Source organism: Glycine max, chromosome 6, assembly GCF_000004515.6.
Source record: "Glycine max cultivar Williams 82 chromosome 6, Glycine_max_v4.0, whole genome shotgun sequence".
In the NCBI taxonomy this organism is placed as follows: domain Eukaryota; kingdom Viridiplantae; phylum Streptophyta; class Magnoliopsida; order Fabales; family Fabaceae; genus Glycine; species Glycine max.
In genome coordinates, this window is record NC_038242.2 from 2,257,214 (window position 1) to 2,278,727 (window position 21,514).

Consider the following 21,514-nt stretch of genomic DNA (forward strand, 5'->3'; position numbering starts at 1 on the left):
AACGCATTCATCCAAATCCTTGAAACCTGTTCAATCTTTCATATTTTTGATTTGTCATTTTTAAATTTCTCTTTCTCCTATTACACGTAATTTCTTATCTTTTAGTTCAAGGTAATACAAGCACCAGTACATTTGCCTTGTCATTAATTTCTTCCAATCTTACACATCTTCTTTGCAATATGGTAAAAGACCGTTCTACTTTTTTCCCTTAAGTGCTAACTTGTTTATATACATGTGGGTGACACTAAGTAAACCACAATCAATAATGAGATTACAGCAGTAACATGTAGTTATTTTGAAAAATCATAATGAAATTGTGGTTTTTAGATAACTATCATACTTTTAAAAGGTATCTAAACGTGCTATTAATTTAGTCTTGAGTGTGCTTATTGGTGACATACAAAAGACAATTTCTAATTAAAAATAAGTTTAAACTTTTGAGAAAGACTTTTGCAAACAAAATTTTCATTTAAGTCCAAGTAAGATGAAGTATATGGGTTTATGAGTTTAAATATCTAGCATCGATCATACAAAATGAAGAAAAAATTAAGGTTAAAATATAATTTTCATTCTCTTATTTTTTTTAAATCCGTAAATTTAATTTTTTATTTTTTAATTGAGACATTTTATCTCTTATTTTTTAAAAATCCACTATTTTAATTTTTTTATTTTTTACTTGAGATATTTCGTCCCTTACTTTTTAAAAATATATAATATTAGTCCTTTTATTCAATTTCAGATTTGATTATCTACTTTTTAAATAAATTAAGCTTGTTATCAGTTAAATAATTTTTCAAAAAACTATCATGTTGATAATAAATAGACACATGTCAATCAACGTTTATAGAATATATATTGAAATTGGTTACAAAGATTAAAATTGTGAATTTTTTAAAAGTGAAAAACAAAATGTCTCAATTAAAAAATGAGAGACTAAAATTGTTGATTTTTTAGAAGTGAATGATGAAATTTCTCAATTCAAAAATATGGAAACTAAAATCACAAATTTAAGAAAATAGGAGGATGAAAAATATATTTTAGTAAAAAAAAAATTAACAAAGATGTCACATATAGGTTATAAGTAGGATGACTTAAATAGAAAAATACATAATGAGTTATTTGTGGTCACAAAATACCTATCAAATTCAAATATAAGTTTCATCTCATAATTATACATCAAACTACACGATAATCAAGCTTTCTTTATTCTTTTTTCTTAAAAATTGGTAAACATTTTTTTTATCCAAGACATGTGATAAGATGGTAAGAAATTTATAATAATTCATATATCTTATTCAATCAACTAAATTGAATACTCTTAAAAATTATTTTTGTTTACTTGTCAAATAGTTCTTTAAAATTATTTTACAAAATAATTTAAAATAAAACAACAGCACAATCAAATCAAATTTATTACACAATTAAGTATCGTACGAACTTACTTAACACCATATCAAGTGAATCATGCTACTGAATTGAATACTACCACATTTAACTTAAAACTTCATGCTTTTAGTGTATGAGTCTTTGCCATTTATAAATTATAAAATTTCTTCACTCATACTTTGACGCATTTCATTCAAAAGTAATAGCATGACTGACACGTTGGAAAAGATTAATTGCTTTTCAATTTTGAGGCCCATTTGGGTTGAGGATATTCCACCTGATACAGTGTCTTCCTCTAATTTGATTCAATGAAATTTCGTTATTTGGGGAGAGAGAGAAAGAGAGATCAAAGAAAGCCATGAAAAGCTATAAGTGAGATTCGTACCCACCTTTGTTTCCTAACAATTAATCTGACTTGTTAACCAATGGGAATTATGGGAATCCCTCCGAATCCAATGCCCACCCCACAATTGCCAGAACATATTTGAATTGAACCATTTTATTTTTTTGTTAACCAATGGGAATTAAGGGAAAAAGGAAGGATTGCCACTTGGAAAACCCACCCACTACTTCTCCATTCTCCAACCATTTATTAAGGCGCTTTTCATTAGAATTACTGCAAGACTATTGAAAAATTCCATCAGTTAAATAATTAGAGCAATAACTCAGTTGCCAAATAATTACAGCAAGAGTTCCATCAGTTTATTATTAATTCCAGACTTAGACCAAATCATTAACTTAATAATAATCTTCAGGTCTGGAATATACAATTATATTTAGAGATTAACTGTCCATGATGAGCTTACCCTACTCCAACAATATTATTTTATATAGAAGTTACATGTGAATTAAGAAAAATATATGTATTTGAGGCTTGATCAAAGATGATCTATATATCAATATTTAGCATTTTATAAAAAACTGTAGTTTACTGGTTAATTTGGCCTAAAAACACTGAGACCAGAATGACTTGGATCACACCAGATGGAGCCTATTTTGGTAAAAAGGTACTACTGATGCATAACTTACTGGTTTTTCTTGCAACTTGCGGCCAACATTATTCATCAACCCCGCTAATTGTAGTTGTAGGTTACTAATTACGCATTTAATCAAAGGAACCCATAAGACATTTGATTTGCCACTGCCATGGATAAACATCACATCCATAGAATAGATCGTTTAACAAATTAAAGCTAACAATAATATATATCTATACGTAAATACTCATTATTTTTGTTTGGTATGACGAATACGGGGTCTAAGATCGGAATTATAGCTAGGATTTTGAAACAATTAAATGAATATGTGCTTTTTGAGTTGTAAGTTATTACACCCTATTAAATGCAGTTTTAAATCGCTATCTCTGGTTGTTATTCTAGGTACAAGACAAGAAAAAGGTCAAGTGCCAATGAAGATAACATATATAACAGTGGCGGTAAACATAAGCAGATGTATGAAAGCGATATTGAATCTTTATATTAAATGGATGAATACCTAAGTTATAACGACTTAGTTTAAAATAAAATAAAAAAGGCCGACGAATCGAAGAAAAATTAAAAAAATAAGTGAGAGTATTGAAATTCACCAAACATGAATCTTGCATCAAGTGCTTTTCAAAATTAGAATGTCACTGAATTTCAGAAATACTAAGAACTACTTTTATATATTAAAAAAAACAATGGAGAGTACTGATCATTTCATGAAAAACCAAAAGAAATGTTATGTGAAAAAAAAACGAGGAAAATTATTACCTCTCTCTATATATACTTAATAATATTATACATGCACATATACACACATATATATATATATATATATATAGTTTATATTCTATTGCTTGAAAATGATAACAGATTTACATGTAATCTAATAACTTGGTACTTTATTTCCCTCCTGCTCGAAAGGTATTGGATTCTTAAAAACTAGTAGAAGAGGAACCTAACTCCACTGTATATCGGAAAGAAGAAAGAGGGAAAATACCTCCTTTAATTTATAAACTTCGACTCCCGAAAGTCAATGAACCATAGGAATTCAAGAGCACAAAATATTAATAAAGCATTTATATATATCAGATGATATGCCCGTGGGGGATGAGATCGAGAACAAAAGAGAAGAAAGTTTCTCACAAATTAAATATTCTTATCTTGAATGTATATATAGTAATAGAGTCAAAAGAACAATAATGGTTAATGTACTGGCTTTTGATGCTTGACTATTAAGCCGATAAAGCTATATTTTTCAGTTCAAAAGTCTTTTGCTATTCGAGAATACGTAACATACATATATAGATAGCATCTTGTCATCATTGGTTTAATTTAATTTCTTCCAAATATTGACCTTTTATATAGCCCCATATTAAAATGAATACTAATTAACTAATACGTGTATAATGTATGCAATATTAATAATCAGAAATAGTGCATATATAGGATGAATAATAAAAATGATGAGTATATTATATGTATGGGGCCAGCAATGAGCATATAACATAAGCGTTGGTCGTATAAAAGGAACGTAATCATTCGTGGGGTGCAGTTGCAATTAGAAGACATGAAGCATAAACGTCGACGCGTGAATTTGTCACTTTCACCTACTCCCGAATAGCGAATCCAGCCAACTTTATATTCTTTCGATTTTCTTACATTATTATTATTATTTGGATGGGTTTGTTCTGAGATATTGCGTGTGCAACGTTTTGTGTGTTGAGTTCATTGCACCAAGATAGAGAGAGAAAGATTACATGATTTAAGCGTTAAGTGGGGGTTTAAGGGAGGGAGGGTTACAAGTTACAGGTCCACCAACTGGTGGTTAGGGTTTGAACCCTTCCAAGCAAACAACCACCACCTTCCATCTTCTATACACACACACGATTTTCATGAGGCGTTTGCCACACGTGAGAAACTCGACAATGATTGACGCTGAAATTTACTAATTATTTATTGCTTTTTACCAATATCAATTTTTCTTTTTAGGAAAATGAATAAATAAAGTTGTTGGTGTTGGCGAGTAGACAAGTTCTCCCATTTAATATTTAATAATAATAATAATATATTTTTATTGGTTGGTGCCGTCGTTCCAATGATAAGGAGGTCGGTCTTTGTTTGAAATATAATCTCTTGGGATTGTCTGGGATACCTCAAAACTCAGCCTCAATTTATGTATTGTTGTCTATAATTTCTGCTCTGAAACCCACACTTTTTTCTCTCTTTTTTTTTTTTTAATTTTAGTCCCCTGCTACTGCATCTATCTCTCACTTTCAGGTATTTTTTTTCTCTCTTTCATTCTTTCTAAGTTTGTGTTTATAAAAGGTCTACAACATAGTAGAAAGATTGTCTTCTTCAAAAAAATAAAATAGATTGTGATGATGATGATGTAGTGTTGTTTGTGGTATTAGATGATGCTTGTGATGGTCACTAGAGTGATGGGGGGGATTTGAATTTGATGACTAAAAAGCAAAGCTGAAAAGTGAAAATTAGAATGTTTAAGTTACTGTGACTGACTGGAGAAGAAGTCTACAATTTAAGAAGTGAGATTCAATGAGTGATGTACTTCATGCGGGTCGGATTTTTCATCTTGATTGAGTTTTTTTCTTTCTTGATTTATTGGTGCTTCCCTTTTGAGTCACGCTTTTCGTCTTTTCACCAATGAAACCATGTTTTGTGAGGTGTGTTCTGGACAAGTGGAATTGTGGGATTCTTGTTTCATGGTTGCTTCGTTTTCGTGGTCTTTTTTTTTTTTTTTTGTCAAATTCACATCACTTTATGCTCCCTCTATTTTGTCCGTGTTGCAAGTTGCAACCAGCAAGCATACTGAAACTTATGCGCATAAACATCTGCTTCTGTTTGTGTATTTTGTCAAAAAAAAAAAAATCTGCTTCTTCCATCCCATGAGAATTTGCACACCTGTCACAACTGAGTACCATATTCGTCAAAGTGATCATGTGAGAATAACGACTTCAGAATAATACTGGATTGCTTTACATTTGTTTGGAAGTACGTTCATGTTAGAACCGAAATGGTGGGGGTTAGTTTGTTGGGGTTTGAACTTTGAGACCAAAAATCAATCTTGTTCTTCTACCAGCTGTTTGGTCCGGTTTGGGATGTGAGTTTTCAAGCAATTAGTTACACCTTCCACGTTTTTAAGCAAAATTGATTATTGGAATTACTATGCCGTGCATATTTTCATCCTCGAACAAAGCATAGCCATGTATTGTGATTATGATCATTATACAATGTATGCATGTATTGATTGAAGTTTCGGTTGGTTATCCTGTGTAGTTTCTGCTATACAAAATTTTGAATTTTGAATTCTATGAGCTTTTGATGATTCAACCTCGCTCTTACCTTATTCACCTAACGAAGCAGAATAGCAGGGGATTTGTTATAATACCATCAAACAGAAGTACAAAAGCGATGTGCAGCTGATTCCATTGTGAAGAAGAGAGCAGAAAGAAATAAGCTTTATAATAATGTATCCCAACCAAGCCTTTTCTTCAGGTTCTTATGCGGAGATGATGTCTGGGACTTCTCTGTTACCTCATGACTACAGTGAAACTGTAGGTGGAGGACAAAACGAGGTTAAGTTTATCACAGCAATGGGTGAGACAGTGACCATGCACTCTATTAATGGTCATTCCAATGCTGCAAATGGTGATCCATCATGCAACTCTTTTGCTGGGGATTCCCACGTTGTTTCAAGGACACAAATGGGAATGGCAGATAGTGAGCAAAACGTAAATTGTCAGGGCCTATCTCTCAGTCTTGGGACACTCATGCCTTCTAATGCATCCGTCTCTCCATTTCAATACCAATATCACGACACTGGTCTCTTACCACTAATGAATGATTATCCAAATCCAAAGGGAGCCATGTCTCTCAAAAATGATGAGGGCAATAACCTACATAGGGAGTTTAGAAGTGCTGAATGCATGGCATCTGTGTCTTCTGGAGGCTTTCTTGACATGGTAAAAAAGGAGTGTTTTTACAACCCCCATGACCCCTCAATGTGTCTTAAAGAAGTCCCCTCTGATCTACCAGGTTACTCAAACAGTATTTTGAACTCTCAATACCTGAAGGCGGCACAAGATTTGCTTGATGAAATAGTTAGTGTCCGAAAGGCTTTGAAGCAATCTGGAATGGAAAAACAAGAGAACACTGGATTAGATGGCTCTAAAGATTCTGATGGAAAATCTACCAGTCAATCTATGCAAATGTCTTCAGGCCCTAATGGTTCCACTGCTAATGCTTCTAGTGAACTATCATCCGCAGAGCGGCAGAACTTGTTGGACAAGAAAACAAAGCTTTTGTCCATGTTGGATGAGGTAGAGTCTATATTATTATTATTGTTATATTGCATTGTTTCTTTTCATTCCATTGACATAATTGGCTTAGTAATCTGTTTCCCCTTTTCCTCGTAGATGTTATGATCAATGATAGACTATCAGTTGATAACATAAAAGATTATTATTATATAAAGCAATTTTTTGGATACCATAAATTGTTATTCCCAACTTTTTTACTCTTCTACATGAGAGTATGCGTGTAGTTTTGTTTTCTAGTTTCTAAACCTCTGAACTTTTACACTGTTTGCAAGAGCTCTGCTGTACCTATGTGTATACTGTGCGGTCTGCAGAGATTCCAATTGCCCAAAACAGTAAACGCAGTAAACTGATTTCGAAATGTTAGCTGTCACACCAGATTGAACAAGTGCACCACCAGTAAATCCATTTATTATATGGTTGATGCCACAAAGTTTATACGTTTTCATTTAATATTTTCCATTTCAAACTATGTGAAAGAAGATTAATTAAGTGAACATAATATTGCTCTACAGTTTTATCTATAATTGTCTCTAGAATTCATTTGTTGCTCCAACGTTTGAACGGTGTGCTTAACTATTGAAAAGACAGTTAGTTATAAATTATGAATTTTTATGATAGTGTAGGCCAATGGCTCAAACCATAAATATTCATTTGTTTCCACTGGTTATAGGTAGATAAAAGATACAGACAGTACTGCCATCAGATGCAGATTGTGGTGTCATCTTTTGACATGGTTGCTGGCTGTGGAGCAGCAGAACCATATACCACACTTGCCTTAAGAACAATTTCTCGCCACTTTCGGTGTTTGCGTGATGCCATCAGTGGCCAAATTCAGGTGACCCAAAGAAGCCTTGGGGAGCAAGAAGGAATACCCCGTCTCCGCTATGTGGATCAGCAACTTAGACAACAAAAGGCACTTCAGCAACTTGGTGTAATGAGACAAGCTTGGAGGCCTCAGAGGGGTCTTCCTGAAAGCTCTGTTTCAATACTCCGTGCTTGGCTCTTTGAACATTTTCTTCATCCGTATGTCACATGTCACCCTCACCTTGTACTTGTTTTTTGCTACTAATAACATTATACTAATCTTGTATGTTTATTTTAAGAGTTTAGCTTAGGTTTATACCATTATCCAATTATAAATCACTTTGGATATAACTTTTAAAGTGATTATCATAAATATTTATAATCTTATCAGGTAATTAAATTACAGTGTAAAACAGTTCTTTTTGAAAAGTATCAATAGGCTAGATCTACTTTCACATTAAATGATTTATTGGAATATTAAAAAAAGAAAATCTTGACACTTTGATTGCATAGTCCTTTTTTTCTTATTTTATTTAAATACCTCAACTTACATTTGATAATTGACACCAGTTACCCCAAGGATTCTGAGAAAATTATGCTGGCTAGGCAAACAGGCTTGACCAGAAACCAGGTACATTGTTAAAAACCTAGAATTATGAGCTATTGAGATTTTGTTTCCTGTTTAATTAAACTGACAAGCTAAGTTTCAGTTCAGTACCATCATGATTGTTAATATTTGTTGAGGAATTCAATGGTGATATCAGGTGGCCAATTGGTTCATCAATGCAAGGGTGCGTCTCTGGAAGCCAATGGTTGAGGAAATGTACAAAGAGGAGTTTGGAGACTCCGAGATGAACTGCAACCTTTCATCTGAGAACAACACGGTCAAATGTAAAAAAGATGATCTTGTTCAAGAGTCTGATAACATTAACAACAATAATAAATGGGAAGAGACACAGGACAATTTAGTAACTGTTGACAGTGTCCAAGTCCAACCTCAAGCAGAACTGGATAGAGGGGTCAATGTAGAAAATGTGGTGATGGATTCTGGAACTGGGAAATTGCAGGGTGATCAAAACCAACAAAGGCTTGGCATGAACAACAACAACAACTTTTATTCTATCTCAACCAACCAGAATGATGGAGGCCTAATGGGTTGTTCTACTCATGCCACATATGATTTATCAGAGTTGGGTAACTTTACTGTGGGTAGCCACGTTTCCCTTGCATTGGAGTTGAGGAACTGTGAAAGTGATGGGTTTGCCATGTCTGATGATGCCATACGCAAACGACGTAATCAAGCATTGGCCTCTTCCCCGGAGACTGATTTGCTAGATTATCATTTCACGGATTCAGGAAAGCAACAACACAGGTTTGGCAATCCCCATTTGCTGCATGAGTTTGTCGTATGAAATCTAGCAAAAAAATATTTGATGATTTTAATGGATCTCTGGAGAGGTGTACCTCAACAAAGCTGAAAGAGAAAAAAGCCTATGCTGTGCTGCTGCTGCTGCTGCTGATTTTGCTACTTTTTTTCTTCCTCATTCTTGTTGCCCATTGTTCGTAAAAAAGTGATGTAAATCACAAAACCGTACAAAATATACAGGTAGATATGTGTAGATATATTCGCTTGTAATATTTTACAGATGATTGGTTGTATGTATGTGCAGGCAATTTTTGTAAGGATAAATAAAGAAAATTTCTCGTGCATTATGTTGAATAATAAGGAATCTTGTAAAAGAAAAAAAAAAAAAAAGAAGACACGGTAACAAGTACGATGTGAATGTATTGATTCTTGTTAGTAAATTCACGGCATGTCGTGTGTGTGGTCCATATGCGCACCTTAGTCTGTGTAATTGATGAATCATGATGATGATGCTTCATAACTTTGCACGGAGGCAAAGGAGCAGTACAAATGCGATTCAATAATACTATTAAACCATGTCCTTGCTGCTTTTAAAACAAAACTGATATTGAAACAGGATTCTTTCACATGAGGTTTATTTATGGGCTTGCAAGTGGCACAAACTTGTGGCATTAATAGGGTATTAATTTAGAAATCAGATGAGGGAAGTAGGGGGTGTGTGCCTGATGTAGGTATGCGGCCTTTACAGACTAAGGTTACGGAGGGAGAAAGGGACAAGTGAAGAAGTCCAAAGGAACAAAGATCGTAATCATTACTAAAGCATAAAAACGAACCAATAGGCTCCTCAAAAACAATCTCAGCAGGCTCAGGAGCACAATAAAATGAATGAATACGAATGAAATGAATACATAGCTAGCCACCCTTTGGTGGTTTTTATTTAAATTTTGAGTTTTTAACACTATGGTTTGAGAAATTGTGATAATCAGTGTCCTTTCAACATCCCTATGCATGCCCACAACACCTAACAGGGAAAAAAGTTAGATATAATTTATACAGGCTCACAAACTGACAATCCTAGAACTGGGAGTGTGCAAAAGATAGCCCACTTTTTCTCCTCTTTTTGCAGATCACAACAATACAATGAACAGAACAGTTTCACCTATGGAGGGCTCCCCCCTCCCTGCCTGTGGTGAGAGGGAAGAAAGAGATTTTTACACTGTTTGGAGCTGCTTTTGAGTCTCTCAAAAAAATACAACTGCAGGGACTAAAGCTGGAAGATTGATGCTTTTGCTTGTTGTTTTATAGTCAGGAAAGTTGGGGACCATTTTATTTTATTGTCATTTTCTATGTTTTCTAACATAGCCAATTAACTTGGCTTCTTTAAGAAAGGCCAGAACTGTGCCATAGACCCATAGGGTCTGAGAGAGGGTAGATGATAGATACATAGATATAGATCTGCTGGGAAAAGAGACGGGTAAATTATTGTAATATTCATTGAATTAAATTATCGAACGCATATTTTACATCATTGTTGAAACTTGAATCGCAGAAACTGCAAGGGCTATAAAGGTACCTCGGGTCTACTAGAATTTGTACCCTTATTAACTTTGTGTACAATTAGGAAAACTTGTTAGGTAGCTTGGATTACTTTGTGATTATAACGTTGGTCAATCTTTATATAACAACACGAATTTAAGTATTTTAATTTATAAGAAAATTAATGATATTTAATTACATATCATATAGAATAGTTGTGATCATCATAATTTTAGATCACCAAATAATTTTTTTTGTTAACAAAACATTCTCTATTATTAATTAAAATATATAAAAAATAATTTTTTTAGATCACAACTTTTATTTAATAAAAAATTATTTTGATTTTATAATTTTTGTTAGAAGAGTATTAATGCAAACTTTAGTTTATATTGTAGAAATATTATATTTGTTTTAAAATGATTGTTTGTTCCCACTGTTGAGTATATTGAGCAAGAGGAACTTTCTTTCTTTATTTGCATCTTAACTGCGCCAATAAGTAGTTCGAATTACTGGGTAAAGCAGTTATACATTTTCAAGATTGTTAGCTTGTGTTTTAACTTTTAACCTCAAATTTTACCCCTGCTCTTCACAACAAGCTAGTTTAGTTATCTTCTCTTGCGTAATAATAAATCATCTCTTGTTTTGTGTGATATTTGGCTTGTGTCAGCTCCAAATTTGGTTAGAGTCCTCACCTCACTCACATTTTTCTCCCAAGATCAATGGCTTTGGCCTCTCTCTCTCTCTCTCCACCTTGAAACTTCGGAGCTGATTGTGACCACTGATTATCCTCGCCAATGAACCCACTGCTCAACCTCGATGGGGCTTCGTGCGACGTGGTACGGATTCTCCACTTCTGTGTATTATTAAGTCCTATCTTCAGATAGCTTTTTACTCAAATAGTTTCTTCAGTACGTCTAAATACAGTCTCCATTTCCCTTTCCTCATTCTATCTTTTTTACAATTCTGAATCATATGGGGCTCATATTTCCTCTCTTTCACTGTACTAGAGGAGGAAAAAAAAAAAGGGTCTCAATTTCCCAATAGCTTCTGCTCTTCTTCACTTTCACTTTGTTAGTTATTAGACTAGGATAACAAAACTTGTTTACAACTCAAACTCTCTTACCGTTATTATGTCCAACTCTATTACCCATCTTCAAAACCAATTTGAGAACCAAGACCTTGATACTTATGGCTCTTCTATGAGGCACAACAATGCATCATTTCCTGAGGCATCATTGGGAGCATTTCCTACTAGCATTGGAGTAGTTGCTGAGGGCTCTGAGATAAGCCACACAAGGCATTTGATGGATCTTCTTGGAGCAGCAGCAAATGAGAGAAATCACCACCAAACTGCTCAAGGGCTTTCTCTTTCTTTAGGCTCTCACATGCTTGTTCCTTCTGATGAATACAGGCATCACCAAAGACCCTTAAACCCTGGTCTCATCAACCCCAATTACTTCATGTCTGGACAAGAGCCACGTGAGGCTTGTAACAACCCACCTGTGGAACAGCAGCATAATATAACCAGTGACTACTTTTTCAACACAGCTGGGAGTTGCACTTTTGCATCTTCATCTTCTTCTGCCCCTTTGAACCGCTCTCCTAATACCACCACCTCTTATGCTGCTGAGTCTTTTGCTGCTGTCATTGGGAACTCCAGGTACCTTAAACCGGTTCAGTCCCTTCTTGAAGATCTTGTTGATGTTGGTGGAAATGTGGTCGATAGAATCAACGACAAGTATGCTGAGAAGTTGTTTCGTGGGAGTAGAGGAAGTGCTAGGACACTTTCCTCAGAGTTGAGGAATAATGGTCATTTATTGGCTGGCAAACATGAACATCAAATCAAAATTGCAAGGTTGATTACTTTATTGGATGAGGTTGGTTTGCTCTCACTAACTTGGATATAATGGCTTTGGACTTGAAAGTTGAAAAACTTGAAACTGATCTCTTTTTTTTTTTCTCTGTGCTAAATTTTCAGGTTGAGGGAAGGTGTGAGAAATACTACCATCAAATGGAAGAAGTGGTGTCATCTTTTGAGATGATAGCAGGTTTGGGAGCTGCAAAGAGTTACACTGCTTTGGCACTCCAAGCCATGTCAAGGCATTTCTGCAGCTTGAGAGATGCCATATTGTCACATATAAATGCTGAGAAAAGAAAACTCTTTCAGGATTTACCTAAGATCAGTAGTGGATTGTCTCAACTAAGCTTGTTTGATAGAGACAGCAGACAGAGTAGAATGTCTCTCCAACAACTTGGGGTGATCCAAAGCCAACGCCAAGTTTGGAGACCCATCAGAGGGTTGCCTGAAACCTCTGTGGCAATTCTTCGTTCTTGGCTCTTTGAACACTTTCTCCACCCGTAAGCTATTGAAGTTTGGTTCTTGTTTTCTTAATCTTATGTCACTACCTACCTGCCTTGAAAATATGTTGATTTGATTTGATTGATATCTGATTCATGCAGTTATCCTAATGATTCTGAAAAGTTAATGCTGGCATCTCAGACTGGTTTAACTAAAAACCAAGTAAATTCCTTATCCAAATCTTAACCGTTTCCTTGTTCTTTTAACTATGATGTGATGGCCATGTTGATGGTGTCTTATTTATTGTTTTGCTTCAGGTCTCAAATTGGTTCATAAATGCTCGAGTACGGCTATGGAAACCAATGATAGAAGAAATGTACAAAGAGGAGTTTGGAGAGTCTTCTGAAGACTCCAACCCGGCTGGTAACAACTACTTGACGAGGGAAGATACCACAGATTGTGTAGAGGATTGAATCAAAGCCCCAGTGAACAAAAACAAATATTGTTTAACAAACATGGGCCTTTAAATGGTTGCCTTTTTCTCCAAAATCGAGAGATAAACATTATGTAACATGACAAGATGATGAGCCAATATGTTCGGGTGAAATTCAAGATTTGGAAAATCATGACTTATGATGTTCCTTAGATTAAGTGACCAGCTTGTAACACATCGTGAGGCTTGTTATGTCAGGTTTGCTATTAATACCAATTTACAGGATTAAAAAAAAACTGTGGGCTGTGAATGAGATCATGAGAAGATCGCATTATCAGAAATTCACAATTTGTTTTACAACCCTATCCTGTAACACTTGCGTATGAGCATGACATTTGTTATCTTGTAATAAATGAGATAGCCAATTTCATGAGATTTTTTTCTTATTTTGTGTGAAAAAATATATTAAATAAAGAATAAGTGAGTCAAGGGATATATACTACATTGATAATATAAGTTATTTTTTAAAAATTATTCTTGAATTAATTATGGTATAAATTATCTTAATGATGACATATACTACCTTTTTATCAGTAGTAAAATTAATTGTGATATAATTTTTTTTAGTTGAAATTTAAATTAATGTTTACACGAGTTATTTTTTTAATTGTAATCCAATTAACTATGATACAAATTAGTATCATAACTAATTCGATCACTATTCATAAAGGTAATTCAGATAATAATTAATTAATTATTTTTATAAATGTTAATTTTAATCTAATTAATTAAATTCTTAATTTACAAAGATAATCTATATGACATTGATTACTATTAAAAAAAGGTAAATTGTATTTTAATTCAATTACTATTCATAAAGGTTTCTTTTCTATAATTTTTGGACTCTTGCCAAAATATGATTTTGTTGTATATTAGTGAGTGAGAAAAGGTATTCTTGGAATACAGTTTTTTAATGCACGTGGGTGTGAGTACAGTAAAAGGAGGTGCGAATAGTAATTTCCGCATAATAGTATGTTGCAGGCCCATGCATTTCTTCGCCCGATCACGGTTCTGATCGTGAGTGTATTAGACATATCAGTTGAGTTGAAGTGCTTAACTATCTATGGGCATCTATGATCTGATTGGAACTAGAAAGTAGAAGCTGAAAAGAGAAGAGGTTGCGACCAACTTTGCAATCGCACCTCGAATCAATCGACACTCAGCGGAAACCCTAGAAAGTAGAAACTGAAATAATAATAATAATAATAATAAAAATAATAGAATGCGAATTTAGAGATTTTGCAAATGGCGAAGCATTCGGTGGCAATGGCGAAGAAGCGGTGGCCGATAATGTTGGCGGCATTCTTGTCCGTCTCAACAGTGACGGTGCTCTTAATGAGATCCAACAACTCCGATTCCTGCAACACCAACCATTTTACTGTTGCACAAGATAATCAGATTCGTTCCCCTGTCCAACTCACAAATGCGGCTTCCAGTCCCCTAATTTTCATGAAGTCCAAGCTAGTTCTCATGGTTTCGCACGAGCTTTCTCTTTCAGGTGCTTTATTACATACCCATATCGATTTTCGTTTTTTATTTTTTATTTTTAAAAAAAATTCCGTTTGATGAGAAAGTAATATGGATTGGACTCACTTGCAGGCGGGCCTTTGCTGCTGATGGAGTTGGCGTTTCTGCTGAGAGGCGTTGGTTCTGACGTTGTTTGGATTTCTAATCAGAAACCTTCGGAACATGATCGGGTCGTTTACAGCTTGGAAAGTAAGATGTTGGACAGAGGAGTGCAGGTGATTTACTCTTCAGTCTTCCCTTTTTATTGTTATTTGGGTGACAGTGGTGTATGCTGTATGCATGGTTTCTTGGTTCAGTATCTATGATATCTGTGTTTTGAGAGAGGAAATACATGTGATGTGATGCCAACATCATGTCATAGAGCTCAAAGTAGATAAGGGGAGTGCCATAAAAAATCATTGTGTAATTTGTTGAATAAGATTGTAGTACAAGGCAATATAACTAAATGGGATGAGAGAGATGAATATATCATGTAAGCTAACATGCAACACTAACTGGTTTGGGTATGATTCTGAGCTTAGCTACTCTAACTTAATACAAGTGATGTAGGGATTCAGTTATAACCTGCCATCGAAGTCATCTGAACTAACTCAAGTTTCTATTATAAGATTAGTAAACATGTGTATATTATACAGTCATGTAGCTCCAACATAAATCATGAGGAAGCCTGAGTGAGTGCTCGATATGTACAATAGTTTAATGGTTGTGAATATTCATCAATCGTCACCCCTCTCCCCATTGCCATATTTCAAGTCAAACCTTAATGGATAATATTCTACTATTTTTCTTCTCACATTTAATTCGTGGCAATTTAGAAACTTGCATTAAGGTAAACTATAGGGATCAAACATGTATTTAAACAGTATATAACTAATTAATCTGCTACTCCTATTAACCTAATAACAGAATTTAATTTAGACATTTAACCACTGGATATGCTATTGCAAGCTTGTTGAAATATCTTTCCACGATTTCAATTTAGCATTGATTTCTTAAAAAATTTGATAGAAAGAGGATTTGTTCTTCACCCTTCTCTTCTATTTCTTGAATCAATTGGGTTGGATATTAGTTCCAATCTGCTGTAAATGGCTAGATCAGCATTTTGTATCAATGTGTTATTGGACTTCTTAGTGCATCCTTTATTTACATGTTTGGCTCCTGTTAGGTCCTGTCTGCCAAAGGTGAAAATGCTATAGATACAGCTCTTAAAGCAGATATGGTCATTCTAAATACTGCCGTAGCTGGGAAGTGGCTGGATGCCATTCTCAAGGAAAAAGTTGCCCATGTTCTTCCAAAGGTTTTATGGTGGATTCATGAAATGCGAGGGCATTATTTCAAAGTGGAATATGTTAAGCACCTCCCTTTTGTTGCAGGTGCCATGATTGATTCTCATACAACTGCAGAGTACTGGAAGAATAGGACTAGGGAGCGTTTAGGGTATGCTTCCAACTTCATTTGATAGATTTTTACTGCTACTTGTTCTCTGTGACTGCTATGATCTGAGTTGTGTTTCTAAGTGTATGCTTTGGTCTAACTTTGTAGGATTGAAATGCCTGAAACATATGTTGTACATCTTGGAAATAGCAAGGAGCTTATGGAAGTTGCAGAAGATAGTGTAGCAAAGAGAGTTCTTCGTGAGCATGTTCGGGAATCTCTTGGAGTGAGAAATGATGATCTACTTTTTGCCATCATAAATAGTATGATCTCTTCCTAGTTGGTCACTGCCAATACTCATTTGATATTCATTTGTAGTTCATTGGACTAGTTTTATCCAATCTAATGCATGATTTGTGTTAGGAACAAAGGACTAGCTAACTATACTAACCTATATTTGATAATTCTTCTTTGATTCTTATTTCCTTTCCATGGTATATTTATAGTGATCATACAACGGATAAGGCTTGGCACTCATGACCCATAGCAAAAAAAGATAACAATGATAACAAAATTGCAAATAACAGAATAGTGGAAACATGCTAGTTTGTTATAATTGTGATAGTGCTGTCAGGCAAGGGATATGTTGGTGTCTTCTGCACCCTCTTGGGCCTACTCTCCCTTTGGACTGTATTGCTATCATTACCCACCGCTGGAAAACCAACCTTGTCCTCAAGGTTGGGCAATAAAAACAAGCAAATACAGGGGGTGGGTGTAGAAAAAAATAGGTGTGTGAGTGAAATTTCTGATTTGGGCTCTGCCAATGATAACCCTCGAGGGTTATCAACAACATGAAAGGTGAAAGGGTTGGGTCTGTGACCTACGCCGCAGAGCAGCCAAGGAGAACAGTGAATGTTGGAATGAACAACCAGGAGCTGGACGGCCGTAACACCACTGTCCCCGAAGCGCAGACTCGTGCCGGTCGTGTTGGTGGTGGAGATGGTGGCGGGTGTGGCGGCGGACGTCGACGCCGATGATAGACAAAGCAAGAGGTTTAGGGGCGACGACGCGAACAATGGCGAGAACGGTAGGTGCAAGAAGGAGCCTAATAGAGACGGAGTGAGAGACTGTGATTGCGAATGTTCCTCTGGCCGTCACAGGAGTGAGAGGGAGAGAAACTGAGACAGGAGAGACAGGGTTGTCGGCAACGAAAATAGGTGGAGGCGGCATGCTCGAGCATGTGTGACTTCATTACGGAGCTTCCATGGGAAGCCGCCATGGCAAGTGATGCTGACTTGGGTGCAGGACTAGGTGGCATGATCATGCGTGACTTCATTACGGAGCTTCCATGGGAAGCTGCCATGGGGAGTGATGCTGACTTAGGTGCGGGGCATGGAATCGGAGTCGGCATAAGAAGGGGAGTCAGCATTGTGGCATCTGTCGATGGTGGCTGCACCGAAGAAGAAAACGGGGAACGTTGGCTGGATATCATGGTATCCAGTTTCAGGATAATGACATCGAGTTTGAAGATCATGGAGGCTTGGGTCGCTGCGAAACGAAGTTGAGCTGCATTGAGATCGATAATGGCAGCCTCGAGGCGGTCCTAGCTTGATGAGGAAAGGTCGGCTTCCGCCATTGGAGGACGGCAAAGAAGGGGAAGGTTAGACCAAATTGTTACAACGGATAAGGCTTGGCACTCATGACCCATAACAGAAAAAGATAACAATGATAACAGAATTGCAAATAACAGAATAGTGGAAACATGCTAGTTTGTTATAATTGTGATAGTGCTGTTGGGCAAGGGATATGCTGGTGTCTTCTGCACCCTCTTGGGCCTACTCTCCCTTTGGACTGTATTGCTATCAATTTGCTAGCAAAGTAGCAAGGTTTTTGCCTGATTAACATTTTTTTTATTGTAGTTTCTCTCTTCCTTCTGTTGTGCATGTCAATTTAAACCTTTCCTATGTGTAGAGTTTATAAATTATATCCTTTAATTTTTATTCATTTTGACATCCTATTTCCAGTCAATATTTTAAGGCCCAGGATGATATAATTGCAGGTGTTTCTCGTGGTAAAGGGCAGGATCTATTTCTTCGCTCCTTTTATGAAAGTTTGCAACTCATTCAGGAGAAGAAACTCCAGTTGCCATTTTTGCATGCTGTGATAGTAGGGAGTGATATGAATGCTCAGACAAAGTTTGAAATGGAACTTCGCAAATTTGTTGTTGAGAAAAAGATTCAGAATCGTGTTCACTTTGTTAACAAAACCCTGGCTGTGGCTCCTTACCTGGCTGCTATTGATGTTCTTGTTCAAAATTCTCAGGTATCTTTCTGATATATACTCTGCCAAGTTGATTATGAAACAGAATATATGTTTCATTCTATTGTTTGGTAAAATGAAAGTTGCTATATGACTGCAACAGGGGAGCAACATTTTTCGATTATGGAGATCACTCTCAAAATTCTAATAGAAACCTTTAACTTTTTTCAATGAAATATAATTTCAAGTCCTTTTTAGCTCTGTTTATGGTTTATTTTGGTTTTTGGGCTTCATTCATGAATGCTCTCCTCACCATATCAGGCACGGGGAGAATGTTTTGGAAGGATAACCATTGAAGCAATGGCATTTCGGCTGCCTGTACTGGTATCTCCTTTACTATATATTATAGTAGCCTTGTCAGTACGACCTTTCCATTTATAATTTTTCATTTTTAATTGGGCCCAAGTATTTCACTTCTGTAAGCTTTTATGGCCTTAATGACGCACCAAATTTTCGTTTTGAATGCAAACATCATATAAAAAAAAATCAGTTATTTTTGTTTCCTGTCTATGCATGCTTATTAGCTACATGTTTGTGGAAATTCCAACTCTTAATTAATTTATTTATTTATCTATCAGTCCATCCGAGTTTTAAGCCCTTGAATTTTCTTTTGTTGTTTTTTTTAAAGGAAAAATACTAGGATAACTTTCAGCAACTTGAGTTTCACCCTATGCACTGTTCTTTTGAATATGTCAACTTTTTTAAGGTGTGCTTCCCTGATTATTGAAATTAGGGAAAACTGGCAGAGAAGTATATTTTGGTTTCCGTATGTCTCTTTTATCAATAAATATTTACTCATACAGGAAGTTAATAATAATATACAGCCTGCGCAAGGCTGACGTGAGTGAGGTGCAGAATGCTGTCACAGTTGGGCGCAGTTAAATGATAACTTCTGTTCATTTTTTAGTTGCGAGGTTAATTGAGCTCCTTGTGACTATACTCAATTCCTGGTGATTTCAATTAGAGCCTGAGACATTTTAGTTTGGCTAATTGTTGTACATCTACCCTCCCTAAATCTTACTTGGTGGGATCTCCCATTTTTTAGTTGTTGTGCATTGACGATATTGATGTATAATTATGCTTTTTATTTATTATTATACACATAGTATTATTGTTTGTCTACCTGCTAAAACAATGACCTATCTTTTTGCCTTCGCACTGTTTCAACTTGGTTGGTGCTGTTTGGAAATCTATAAAATCACAAGCATGTCTATTTTTGTTTATTGTTTTCTTGTAACTTTGGTGTTCGTTATAAATATTACCAGGGAACTGCAGCTGGAGGCACGATGGAGATTGTGGTGAATGGGACAACCGGTTTGCTGCATCCTGTCGGGAAAGAAGGCGTGACACCTCTCGCCAAGAACATTGTGAAATTGGCAAGTCATGTTGAGAAGAGGCTAACAATGGGAAAGAAAGGGTATGAAAGAGTGAAGGAGAGATTCCTGGAGCACCATATGTCGCAGAGAATTGCATTGGTTCTGAAGGAAGTTTTACAGAAGGCTAAGCAATAGACATTAAATTAACCAGGTTAGGTACTTCACTGTTAAATTGTATATTTATTCCACAGGAAAAAGAGAATGATTTGGTGAGAATGAATTGTATATCCAATGTCCTTTATACCATACAGGAATGCGAGCAAGTCTGACACTCTTTTTGACACGTACTTCGTTATTAGTTGAAATGGATGTAAAACTCGCTAAATAAAGTGGCTATCACTACTCTATTTAGTGGGTTTAACATAAATTTCAACTAATAATAATTGTGTTTTAGCTAAAGAAAAAATAGAGTATGTTGAAAATGGTGTGCATTGCTAATATTTTCTTTGTATCCCATGAGATGAGATACAATTATTTTCCCCATGTATCGGGGGCGCATCTTGTTTTGCTTTCCAGGAGCATCCAAACGAATACTTAGCTAAAACTCAACTAGGTAGGTACAAGGAATTTTTGCGATTATGGTTGAGTTTGTTTTGATAAAACAATTATTTTATTTGTTTTTTAGCGGGGTTTTGGGAAAAAACTAAAAATGAAAAATACACCAAACCAACTTGGTTTATTTTTATTCGCTTGCTTAATTTGTGATTGAATGAATTAACTTATTAACTTGTTACGTGGTTTAAAAAAGATGGCCTCTTCGTACCTTTCTTTTTTCTCATTCTTATTCATTCAGGACACTGAGTGGTATACAAATTAGTTACGCTCAACTGGTTTTTTTTTTTAAAAAAAAATTAATAACAAAATATTTATAAAAAAACATATTGATAACTTTGTTTTTATGATGCCAACAAAGATTGCACTACTTTGTAAGGATCAAACTCATTCTACAAGAATGTGAGTTTAAATTTTTTTGTTGATGTTAAGACCTTGTAGGTGAAAGATCTATAAATATCCCTATAAATCTTGAAGCATGCTTTGGTCTTAATGAGTGTTCGAGGTTTGATAAAAAAAAAAATTCTGACAAAAACTTTGATTTTATATAGATAACTTTTTAAGCATGCCTTCATGTGGATTTTTTTATTTATTAACTTGTCTTCTAAATTTCAAAGTCATTGTAGGCATAAACAACTTTTATTATTATCTAGAGATCTATCAATTATTTGAAATTATATTATTGTATAAATTCAAATGCCCACAATTTTTTTTAGTTAATGTTAATCACATTTATGAAGGAAACATATTTTTATATTACAGAAAATTAACCATTCACATAATGTATTTTAAAATGTTTTTATTTATTAATGTTTTTTAAATGACGTGCATATAATATAAGCTATATACAAATGCATATAATATAAAGACGGTATTTAGATTTAGCTTATGACTCATCTTAGGTGAATAGAAATAAGGTAAGTAATAATACAAGAATAAATAATCCAAGTACATAGAAAGCAGTGTATTTAGATTCTATTCAAATTTTTGTTGGTCAAACCATATAACAAGAGTTTAGTGAAAGAACCTCTAATGTTGATTCCAGCTCAAATCGAAAATTCTGTAACTTGATTCAAGCAACTTGGCCCAAACAGTCAGAAATTAAATAACAATCAAGTTTCTAATTTTAATTTTTGAATTTCAATGAAATTGATTAAAT

General features: G+C 35.0%; 3 protein-coding genes across 6 annotated transcripts; all 3 read left to right on the plus strand.

Annotated features, from left to right (window-relative positions):
• Window positions 1-4,424: 4,424 nt before the first annotated feature.
• On the plus strand, window positions 4,425-9,220 carry LOC100807409 (BEL1-like homeodomain protein 7). Of its 4 annotated transcripts, none has more exons than XM_006581123.4 (5): window positions 4,425-4,646; window positions 5,759-6,706; window positions 7,377-7,729; window positions 8,081-8,141; window positions 8,275-9,220. In XM_006581123.4, the coding sequence occupies exons 2-5, from the start codon at window positions 5,855-5,857 to the stop codon at window positions 8,920-8,922; spliced, it is 1,914 nt and encodes a 637-aa protein (XP_006581186.1). In that variant the 5' UTR covers window positions 4,425-4,646; window positions 5,759-5,854; the 3' UTR covers window positions 8,923-9,220. The 4 variants fall into 4 exon arrangements, with proteins under 4 accessions (XP_006581186.1, XP_003527678.1, XP_014632703.1 ...); XM_003527630.5 differs by having other exon boundaries at window positions 4,447-4,646; window positions 5,751-6,706; XM_014777217.3 differs by having other exon boundaries at window positions 4,473-4,646; window positions 5,664-6,706.
• A 1,774-nt stretch (window positions 9,221-10,994) lies between these two features.
• LOC100807944 (BEL1-like homeodomain protein 11) lies at window positions 10,995-13,584 on the plus strand. Its single transcript, XM_003527631.5, has 4 exons — window positions 10,995-12,292; window positions 12,394-12,773; window positions 12,876-12,936; window positions 13,032-13,584. Exons 1-4 carry the CDS (start codon window positions 11,546-11,548, stop codon window positions 13,185-13,187), a joined length of 1,344 nt encoding a protein of 447 aa, XP_003527679.1. The 5' UTR covers window positions 10,995-11,545; the 3' UTR covers window positions 13,188-13,584.
• Window positions 13,585-14,255: 671 nt separating this feature from the next.
• LOC100791337 (uncharacterized) lies at window positions 14,256-20,051 on the plus strand. The gene is made up of 7 exons (XM_003527898.5): window positions 14,256-14,705; window positions 14,807-14,949; window positions 15,900-16,171; window positions 16,277-16,431; window positions 18,168-18,430; window positions 18,689-18,751; window positions 19,693-20,051. The coding sequence occupies exons 1-7, from the start codon at window positions 14,453-14,455 to the stop codon at window positions 19,936-19,938; spliced, it is 1,395 nt and encodes a 464-aa protein (XP_003527946.1). The 5' UTR covers window positions 14,256-14,452; the 3' UTR covers window positions 19,939-20,051.
• The last annotated feature ends 1,463 nt before the right edge of the window (window positions 20,052-21,514 follow it).

Bases quoted from the DNA above. Each gene is read 5' to 3' on its own strand.
- LOC100807944 (XM_003527631.5), top strand. From the start codon at position 11,546: ATGTCCAACTCTATTACCCATCTTCAAAACCAATTTGAGAACCAAGAC. The intron at 12,774-12,875 runs GTAAGCTATTGA...TGATTCATGCAG, and splicing joins TTTGAACACTTTCTCCACCC to TTATCCTAATGATTCTGAAA. The intron at 12,937-13,031 runs GTAAATTCCTTA...GTTTTGCTTCAG, and splicing joins CTGGTTTAACTAAAAACCAA to GTCTCAAATTGGTTCATAAA.
- LOC100807409 (XM_006581123.4), top strand. From the start codon at position 5,855: ATGTATCCCAACCAAGCCTTTTCTTCAGGTTCTTATGCGGAGATGATG. The intron at 6,707-7,376 runs GTAGAGTCTATA...CACTGGTTATAG, and splicing joins TTTTGTCCATGTTGGATGAG to GTAGATAAAAGATACAGACA. The intron at 8,142-8,274 runs GTACATTGTTAA...TGGTGATATCAG, and splicing joins CAGGCTTGACCAGAAACCAG to GTGGCCAATTGGTTCATCAA.
- LOC100791337 (XM_003527898.5), top strand. From the start codon at position 14,453: ATGGCGAAGCATTCGGTGGCAATGGCGAAGAAGCGGTGGCCGATAATG. The intron at 14,950-15,899 runs GTGATTTACTCT...GGCTCCTGTTAG, and splicing joins TGTTGGACAGAGGAGTGCAG to GTCCTGTCTGCCAAAGGTGA. The intron at 16,172-16,276 runs GTATGCTTCCAA...CTAACTTTGTAG, and splicing joins AGGACTAGGGAGCGTTTAGG to GATTGAAATGCCTGAAACAT.